The following is a 10,611-nucleotide window of genomic DNA, read 5'->3' on the forward strand; positions in this document are numbered from 1 at the left end:
TTTTTTGAAAATCACAAATTGAGCTAAACACGTTATTGCAGGTTTCATTAAGCTTCAGAAATGTTTGGTGGTCTCTTTAGAGACTAAAAATAGGTTCACTAAGATTCTGAGCACATAGGGAGAAAAATGTCCAAATTTCTAGTCAGCATCTTATGCACACTAAGAAATAACATTACAACATTAAAGAGCTTGTTTAGATGGAGAAACACACATTTTGGAGGACAAAAGCATTTCCCAGTAAGAGCTTTTTTTTTTTTTTTGGTCTTTTTTTAATATCTTGTCAAAAAGGCAATCTCCATCATGTACTGTGTTTTACTATTTATACTAAAGCAAAGCATCCAAGTATTACACGACAGAACTGCAGATAAACTGAAAACCCTCTGGAATCTTTTCTTACATTATCTTCAAATACTAGTACACACATTGTCTGGTGGAGAATGGTATCAGTGGCCATTTCAGAGTACAGAGCTGAAATACAACTTGCATGAGATTGTTGTATACTACAAATTCAGATTTGTTAACATATTACATGATGTACTTCAGTTAGTGCAGGTGCATGTCCTTGTTCTCAAGTTCTTTCCCAGCACACATTATATACATATATATTGGGGGGGGGGGGGAACGGGGGACGACAAAGAACAATTAACAATGCTCATTGGGCTATACTTTCACCTCTTCGGTAAAAACAAACAAACACACATTCAGTTGCTCATATCTAATGAGGAGAGAGAGTTCAAAATAAAATTTTCTGAAATAACGCAAGTCGTATAATCTGTGTGCCCATCTGTCCTCCCAGCCAGCAGAGAGATGTGCTGCTTGTGCTCACAGCAACCCTTGCTTATGCCTCCATCTTTTTGTTATTAATGACGCTATTTTGATTGCAAAATGCAGAGCCTTAACGTAGAGTTGAAAACTTCAGTATGTGGTGGGAAGTAGTACTGGTCTTATTACCTGGTTGTAAGAAGCTGCCTAATCACATATTGACTTCTCATAAAATCTGGTTGCCATCCCCTTTTTAGAGGAAAGGAATTTAGTCCAAAGGCCATAACTGTAATTAGACTGCAACATGGCCAACTTTTTAAGATTGAGATGAAACCTCCTCACAAAGATCACTTCAAAACATGAAGTCATATGAAGCAACAATTAAAGAGAAAAAAAGGTAAAATCTTTATCAGTGTTGCTAAATTTCAGGGGATTAAGGATCCTGTTTCCTCCTTGCCAGACAATTTGAGCGTTACACCAAAGCAAAGTTGCTTTTCCTTTAGCATTAAGAGTTTCTTGTTGCAAAAAGCACAGCAGTTCTTAATTAATATTTGAAAGTAATAAAAGTAACTTATTCTATTGCCTTTCTTCCTATATAAAATATATATACTGGTAAGATTACCTTCACTGTATAGTCATTGCCTGAAGGCACATATCTACGTTTAGCGATTCTTAAGACCTCACACCTTTCTAAAAATCAGTCTCCCTATACCTCTGCAACACAGTGGTCCCCTCCTTGGCCAGCTTTCAAAAGCTTCTCACCTTCGGCCCCTAGAGGACTGCTAAGAGACCCTCCCTCTGTGCAATCACTACTGCTTACACAGCTTGTCCATGTCCTGGGCTTTCCTCCCCACTTCATATGGTGTCTTTATATGTTATACGAGTAGCACTGTGCTTTGCAATGCCAGGAGGCTAACAAGAACACTATCCTTCTACAGAGTATCATCCTGCTGCTACCCAGAAGATAACCAAGACCTCTGGCAAAGCAGTTGCCCTCATTGCTAAAATCTAAGTGACACCTTCCCAAACTAGAAAACTTGCTAACAGAAGACTTGCACTGAATGCAAGAAATAGTGCGGTTACTAAATCAACACGTTACTATCAAATAAAATGAATTCTAATTCTAGTTCAACTTCATTCAGGAAATACTCAGAACCTAATTGGATATGCACAATTGAACCAACCCTACAGGAATAAAATTTAAAAAAAAAAAAAAAGGAATAAAACTTCATTGTAGTATGCAAGTTATTTGGCAGTTACCCTTAAATATATGTACAGAGTTTTTGTATGTAAGTGCTACTATTTTCCTCCTTCTAGTTGCCTGGACAAATAGGAAAAACAAACAAAAACCTCTTTCTACTCACTTGAGTAAATTTTTGTATCATAAACAAGTGTCTTTCTGCACTAAGACAATGCTTTCATACTAAAATCATTATGATGAGCAATGTTTGCCCATAAATAATTCAATAGTTTTAAAATAGAAAGCTTTCTGTTCACACAGGATTTGTACCAGCCATTTGGAAATGATCTTCTGGGCCTATCAAAAGATAAGTAACTACGAAAGCAGTAAACATTACAGGAAATGCACAATTATCAGGGGTGGTAGTACTGATACTTCCAACGAGATTTGTGCTTAAAAAAATAGGAACAAATTTTTTTCCACCTGATTCTTTTTATAGTTTCGTCGTTAATGGTCAATGAGTCTTACATTTAATCTTTAAAGCATGAGACCAACCAACCAGTACTTTCTTTTCAATATTGAAACAGCTTTCTAAATATTATACATACGCTTTCAATAAGGACAATAATCTATGCGCACATTTTGGCACCTCACCACTGATGTACACCCGCTAATCAATTGCTTGTACAGCACTAAATATTCAGTACATTTTGTATACAGAACAAAATGGTTATCTCCTGAGAAAATTATACACATTTTTTAACAAATTTAGCTAGCTGGGAGTTTGGGGCACTTAGTGCACACCAACAGCTAGGAAAGGAGAATTAAAGGAACAGGTTAAGCAAAATACTGGTTTTGTTTCAGCTCTGTCACTAGGCTCTTGGATGACCTTGAGCAAACGATTTTACTTCTCAGTTTCTTCCATTTGTAAAAATATCACCACAAATACCTAAACCTCTAAAATGATCAGGTTGAAGTCTATTATATAAAATCATTATTAAACATAAAATTGGTTCTTGAAGCTTTCCCCTCCCCGAGAGATCCATTAAGTGTCTGTGAATCATACATTTTTTCCACCAAAATGACTTACTTCTACATTTTGATTACTTTGCAAGGTTCTCAACTAGATGTAGTAACTCAGGAATGGGTTCTGGACATCAGTGAAGGTATTAAAAATGTCTGTTCAATACACAGCTGCAGATGAAAAGAATGTGACATTAAAATGCATAAGAACGGGCCAGAAAATAAGATGAGCTTTTCTAATGCATTTATATGAATGAATAGTGCTGTTTCATTTGAAGGAGCGTTGGCATTACAAGTCACCCCTTCTTCATGGTGATAGTCTAGAATGAGAGAAAACTTCAGAGATAATTGATGGAAATGATTGTTATTTTCTTTCACCTTTGGACCAAAGGATCATTTACTGTAGAAGGGGACTAGAAGAAAGTATTCCATGGGAACCAGAACCAATGAACATAGCTTGTCTTGGATTCGTCTCTGGTAGCTGACTGAAAGCTTTAGCCTGTTTTTGTTTTTTCCCCTTCACTTGTCATTGAGGCAGGTGTAGTGGTACTAAAAGATACAAAGACTTTTTGCCTATTTTACAGTGCTGTCTTTATTAGAAGTCCTTAAAGGTCTCTCTCATCTATGTAGCCGCAAGTTTCCGAAGAATCTGTAAGAAAATAAGCTTTTTTCACAGCTCTCACATGCCATTGATTGAGTACTGCTGGAGAAAGGAGAATGGTTTGACAGGATGACTGCATTTGCTCTCTTTCCTTAAAGAGTAAGACAATCCAGCATGGTAAAAACATGCAAATTAGTACATATAAGTTTCCAATTTTTCCCTTATCTATACCATAAAAGTAAAGAAACTGAAAAAGTAGAGTTTCAAAACCTGTGAAAGGACAAACTTGTTAAGACAAGAAAATTATAAAAGAAGTCACCTAGATCAAGATCAAAAAAATACAAGCAACAACCAGACATTTATTTATTTGTAAAATATCCCATATGCAGCCATTAGCAACAACAACAATGTTAGAAAGGTTATTAAAACTCAGACCTCAAGCATGAGTCTCTAACAGACATTAAAATATACTAGAAGCAAAATGCACTTTTGATGCTAGAAGTAAGGGGTAATATCCTTTGCTCACAAAAGAAGGTGCTTAATACATCCTCTGGAGCTTGCTGAAAAGAGGATACTGAATCAGTAGGATTTCATTATGATCCAGATTGAAATTCTCTTCTTTCTATCTAAACTGCAACCCAAAGGCAATTGTCCAAAAGGACATTTTGAATTGAAGACAAACACAACGCAGCTCAAAACTCTCACCATACAATCCTCATCTCAGGATTAATGCAAAGCAGCTGCAGTTGTTTCTCATGAATCTACCTTGACTCAAGAGTACTTGGTAATTTTTGTTGTTGTTGTTGTTATTGATGGGATTTTTTTAGTGTATCATATGACAGCAACTCTCTGTACCTCATCTTGCTAAACCGTACATCAATGCATCATGCCAGGCAGGGTAGCTGGTGTGACAGCCATCTGATCATTGTAGTTTATCTATTGCCAATTCCAATCTTCCAATTTTTTTTTCAAATTGTCACTAATAATCACATTCCAAGCCTGCTCATAAATATGATATAGTCAAAATCTGTTGCAGTTCAGTACACGTCAATCTGGATGTCCATAATTCCAAAGGTATTGAATAAACTTTTCTGCATATATTTCCAGAGTACATATATCTATATTATAACACTGATTTTAAAATCCTCAATTAAAAAGTGATTAGCTTTTTGGAGGGAAAGAGCCAGTACCAGCACAATAACAATAAACTGTTCTTTCTAGAACTACTACATATCCACATCGCATACTAAGAAAAGGGAAAAAAATAAAAAAGAAAAAGCAGGGACGAGGAGTAACCTTGTGTATACTTGTGAACACATCTAGTCTCCTTCCCGAAATGCAGTTGGTGACATTCACAAAACAGACCTTTAAAAGCATTGCTATTGCTGATAAATAGTGTTCATATCAGATGCATTTATGAGGTATGTAAAACATGCTATAATACACAGGCTGGCTTCAGTACTTATAGGAAGATGTTACCAGAAACAGACGTTACAAACATACAGTTATTTAATTTACCAAGCAAAAACATTTTCACTGTAGAATATTAAATAAATAGATGTATCTGCAAGGCAGTGAGCAGTGTCCATGGATGCATCTCCATGACGTAGGTACAGAGGCTTTCTTTAGTCTGGCAGATACAACAACCTTGTATGTTTTTTTTTTCCTCCAAAAACAAACAAACAAACGAAAATCCCCAAACAAACAAGAAACATAACAGGTAACATTGTTAACAATAACATTTGCTATAGATAACGTCATTTTTATTAGGCTTTAATTTCTGTTTCAAGTATTTTATTGAAGTGGCATTTTAAAGCAAATTGTATCAGATCAGAGATGTTTAAGTCCGCCTAGACAGTAAGGTTACAAATTTGAGAAGGTGACAATAAAATCAGAGACCCACAATCCATTACTGATGATGTCAGTGCTGTAACAACATACTTGTTTTACTCAGTATTATTTTTAGGCACCTTTAAGACACTATATACTGTAATTGGCAACACCGAACAAGATGATTCACAGCTTGATGTGTAAACACAGATTATCGGGAAATAAGATAGTGAATGATTACTAAACGCGCACCCTTCCTATAACCACAACATTCAGGGATGTCATACGTGACAAATGGGTCTGAAAAAGCTGTAGCCTCTCTTTCTGGTAGCACTCAGGCACGGGAAGAGATGAATTGACATACAAGTTCTGGTTTTGTAAATGACATGTATCGTGTGATTATAGTGGAAGCAAAACACGCACCCCAAACTAAACCCGCGGAGTTAATTAACCCAGCCGCGTACATTCACAGGCTGAGGCAAGGCTGAGGGCTCGTTGTCAGTCCCCTGAAGGACCTTCACCCCGACACGCATTTTAGGAGCTGCAACAGAAGCAGTGCGCTGTGCACGAAAACAAGCCCGCTCATCAGCATGAACTACCACACGCAACGCCAGCACCGCACGCAGTTCCTGACGGAAACCCCTGCCTGAGAGACCCCGACTCCCCCTCCGCTGCTTACACGAGCTGTTTATCTCGCTAGGCAGCGCAGGACGTGCTTTTGCAGCGCGGTAAACACGTTTTATCGAGGGTGCTGTCGGAGAAGGAGCGGTTCGCCTTCATGCTCGGGCGCCTCGGGCTGCTGCGGGTTCCGCACCGCACCTGCCGCCCCCCGGGGGTCCCGCAGCCCCCGCGGATGGGGAAGGGGCGATGCCGGGCTCTGAGGGGCAGGGGCCGCAGCGCGAGGCCGGGCGGGGAGGGGGCACCTACCAGTCCGTGTGCGGCTCGTCGATGACCAGCAGCAGCTTGAACTTTCTGCCGGCGGCCGAGGAGCCGGCGGAGGACGGATCCACCAGACCGGCCGAGGCCGCCGTCTGCTTCACGGCGTTGGAGAGCGAGCTGAAGAAGCTGCTGCCCGCCGACTGCTGCGGCGGCGGCTGCTGCTGCTGGGGGGGCGCCGACTGCGGCGGCTGCCGGCGCTCCGCGGCCGGGGAGCCCGAGGCAGGGGCCGAGGAGGCCGAGGGAGGCGGCGGCGGCGGCTGCTGCGGTTCGGGCCGCTGCAGGTCGGTCATGTAGCCATTGGGCAGGTTGGCGATGAAGCTGCTGTCCGAGAGCCTGCGCCGCAGAAAGTTCATCATCTGGCCGGGCGAGAGAGAGGGCGAAGCTGCGGCGAGGAACTGGAGGGAGCGAGGGCGGGCTGGCTGGGAGCCGGGCGGGCGGGCGCCGCGGCGGGGCTGTGCGATCCGCAGCCGGGCTCGGTCGCAGCCTCACTGCCGGCCGGGGCGGGGGCGGCGCTGCCTCGCGTCCCTTCCCTTCCCTTCCCTCACCACAGCGCCGCGGCCAAGGGCTGCTGCGGCGGCTCGCGCGCTCCCGCCCGCCTCCAGGCGGCAGCCGTGAGAGGAGCGGGGCCGCGCGCCCGCCCCAGCGCCGGGCCCCGCACGCAGCAGCGGGCGGTGCGAGCGGGCCCCGCGGCACAGCGGCCGCGGGCGGATGGCGCGGCCGGGAAGGGCGAAAAAAGGGCGAGGCCGGGCGCTGCAGCGGCTCCCGTCACGTTTCCAAAACGTTCCGTCCCCGGGAGCAGCCGCCGCAGCCCTGGGCTGTGCTCTTCGCCTCCTCCACGCCAGGCCTCGTGATAATGCTTGAAGGAAAAAAGTTTAACGAAGCCGAAGCAGGGTGTGTTATAAGGCAATATTGCATTGTCACGGAGAAGGACGTGCATGGTCACAGCTTGAAGGTGCAGGCTTGGCCTTGAGTACTTTTAAGTCTATTTCACCTCAGTCATGCGTTTAAACAGAAAAGCCTGACAGACATGCTCAGTGTAACCTACGCCTTTATCTCAGATACATAACTGGAAAATATGTTGCAATTGATCTTTAAGTGCCCTACTGAATGTAACGTGCTCCAGCGTTATACACAGCAAATTCATGCAGCAAAGGTCTTTTTGGGTCAGAAATTTGATAAAGCTTTCTTGATAACACTTTCACAGCTTAAAGTTTATGCATTCAAAGGTATAACAGCCTGGGATTCTTTAAAGAATCATTGAATTTAGGAATGTTGATGTATAATAACATAATACAGTATCAAGGCTATTAAAAATACTTACCTTTTAAACACCACAGAAAGTGGGGGAGAAAGTGGAGGGATTCATAGCGCTGAGCCACAACACAGGCCATGGGTAGGTACAGCTTTTAAGGGCACAAAAGTTTAAACAAGTGGAACAAGCTGAGGCTACGGCTGTAGTTTGCTCCTGACATTTCCCTCAGCTGTGGCTCGTGCTGCTTCTAAAGGAGTCATGGAGCTATTCCTGTACCTAAAGCCATGGACAGCTAGTGTGATCTTGAGAGAATCTGTTACTCTCCATAGCATTTAGATATCTTGGGGCCATTTGTGCTTCTGAAAACCATGTATGTAAACACAATTATGCAAGCTGACTCACCTACAACATGACACAGAAGCAAGTTGTCTGCAGACAGAGGTGGGGTGCTGCGCTTTGCTGTAGCAAGTGCATGTCTCATTTCCACTAGTATCACATCTGCAAAGCTGATAAAACCACAAGATTGAAGAATTGTTTCATTCATCCTTGCTGTAACAGTTGCAGCAATCCTTCCTGGCTTCTTTGCTGAAAAGCTGGAGGCCTAAGTAAAGAAAAGAGGGTCTGCTTATACTTTTCAAGAGAGTTTTTATACAGTATGAGCGGTTTCACTGCCCCGTGAAGATATTTCTGAAAAACTTTTAATCAGTCTGATCCTGAAAAATGGTACTTAGATATTTTTGAAATTACTGTCCTAGATTGAAGGGTGACTGTATAAAAACAGCCCCTTTGGACAGACGGCTTGCTATGCAAACTCAGAGGCTGCTTATTTTACTGACAACAATCAGACATCTTGCAGAGCCAAATTAAGTACAGCAGAATGAACTGCAGTCCACTCCACTTTGCACATTAACAAAAGTATTAAGCAGGGCTCTGTTACAGGGCAAAAATCCATCTTTAGTGTCAGCCGTACTCTTTTGTATGAAGGCAAGATACATATAGCAAGTGGAAATGATAAGGAGCAATTTAAATGTCAGGATCCATTACTGTAAAATGAAATAACAAATGATTAAACATCGAGTGGTTAGGCAGCACAATTTGTGTGATGGAAGATCCATCCTTATTAACATATTTGTATGGAAAACTTGTTTTCTAATCGATGAAATCTGATTCTCATCTGCAGTACTTTCCTGCATATTATCAGTCCAGCAAAGTAATTACTTTAAGATTACACAGCCTGACCCTAATTGTAATCATGGCCAGCAGGCTCTGATAGGGTTGCCCTTCATGGTTGCACCAGATGTCGAGATAAGCAGCAGAAGCCTTGCTCACACACCCTGTGCACTAGGTAGTTCCTAGTTTACATAATTCACTCACTTTGAATGCACTATCTTCTCTACTCTGTAAGCATCTCTTCAGAAATTAGGATGTATATTTTTTTACTTCCTTACATTACCACTATGATGACTAAAATTTTAAAAATTTAGAAGCATTCTCCTATGCTAGACTTCAGAGTTTTGTTTGTTTTTAAAAAACATCCTTTAGCGTATTGCCATTTAGACCACCCCTTAGAGTATTGCAATGAACCTGGTAAACAAAACCGCACAAGAGTAACCGGCTACTGCTCTTGGTCAAAATCTCAAAGAGCGTGGTCCCTAGGGCAGGACAAAACAAAAAGAGTTCTTCCTGTAGCATTACTGTAACTACAAGAGGAAAAACTTGTTCAAAGAATATCTGAAGGATGACAGAGAGCTTGATAAATATATTAGGCAAAACTGTGCCCAAAAGAACTAGTACCAACACTTTTCGCCCAACCTACCATTATATACTTCATCACCTCACTACACATTGTGAGATATTTCACCATTGTTTATGTCTATTAAGATTTATGTCTATTAAGAAGTGAGAATACTGAATTGCAGGTTTGTTGAAAAACAAAAATCATAAATTGAGTCAATATCAAAGCAGACAGTACAATAGAAAATTTTTGATCCAATCTTGTTTCCTAACATGGACATCACAATGTAAAACAAAACAAAAAAGATCTAATTACTGGGGATTGAGTTGGCAAAACACCCCAACTAGTACATTTTATAATGACTTATCACATCCATAACACAAGTATTAATACAGAAATAACTTTTAAAAGTTCATGTTTTACAAAAGAATAGTAAAAAAAAAAATGTACAGGCAGGTTAGGGCCAGTATGATGTGATTTCATATTCTTTTGCTGTTATAATGTAAAACTAAACTTTAGGCTGGTGGAAAGCCTAAAATTTTGTTAGCATTTTAGGGAGAAGTGACTTTCAGGTAACTGTATGTAGTGGAAATGAAAGAGTCAGTCAAGTCATACATACCAGAAATCAGGAATACTTACCACTTGAGCAGATTGAACTTAAATATGTTTTAAATGAAAACTACTTAGCACCTCACGTTACCAGTTATTCTTCTATAAAAATATGCAAGTCTACTAAATTATAATTACATTTAATGGAGAAAAATGACTAATCTTCTTAACCACTATACTGTACATTATACTATGCATATGGTAATAGAAAACAGGAATGGAAGGAATCCAGGGAAGCATTTTTTTTTGACTGTTATGTGCTAATACAAGTTCTGTGCCACACGGACTTCTGTGCACTGCATCATTAAGAAAAAAACATTACCCTATTGGACTGAATTGTGTTTCCTGTGTACCAATTTATGGCATGCTTTCAGTTGAATGTTATGTCCAGGTGTGCAGATAGAGTTCAGCCTGTACAAAGAGGGGAAGATGAGGGCTGCCTGTACCAGTGGGGGCGTCAGGGCTGCTGTCAGCATGGGGCCACCTGCGTTAGGAAAGTGACATGCACATTTCCCAACCCCTGACCTGCCCAAAGCAGGAACAAGCCACGCATAGCAGGCCCATTTTCATGATAAATGTTAAACAGAATCTCATGCTGAAAATGAGGCACAGAAGGTATGTATTCCTCTGGACTGTAGCATATCACCTGCCAGTCCTCACAGAGATCAGGATTATGAAGC

At 41.4% G+C, this 10,611-nt stretch overlaps 1 protein-coding gene across 2 annotated transcripts in view; it reads right to left on the reverse strand.

Moving 5' to 3' along the window:
* The window catches only part of SYN2 (synapsin II), a 176,868-nt gene extending 169,945 nt beyond the window's left edge, over positions 1–6,923 (reverse strand). For both annotated transcript variants that reach the window (XR_014571707.1, XM_083796293.1), the window contains exon 1: positions 6,324–6,923. Coding sequence is in view for 1 of the 2 variants with exons in the window: in XM_083796293.1 (XP_083652419.1) it covers positions 6,324–6,691 (368 nt within the window). In the remaining variant the exon portion in view is untranslated. The remainder of the gene's footprint in view (positions 1–6,323) is intronic.
* Between the last annotated feature and the right edge of the window lie 3,688 nt (positions 6,924–10,611).

This window comes from Anser anser (genome assembly GCF_964211835.1).
Source record: "Anser anser genome assembly, chromosome: 12".
Taxonomy (NCBI): Eukaryota; Metazoa; Chordata; class Aves; order Anseriformes; family Anatidae; genus Anser; species Anser anser.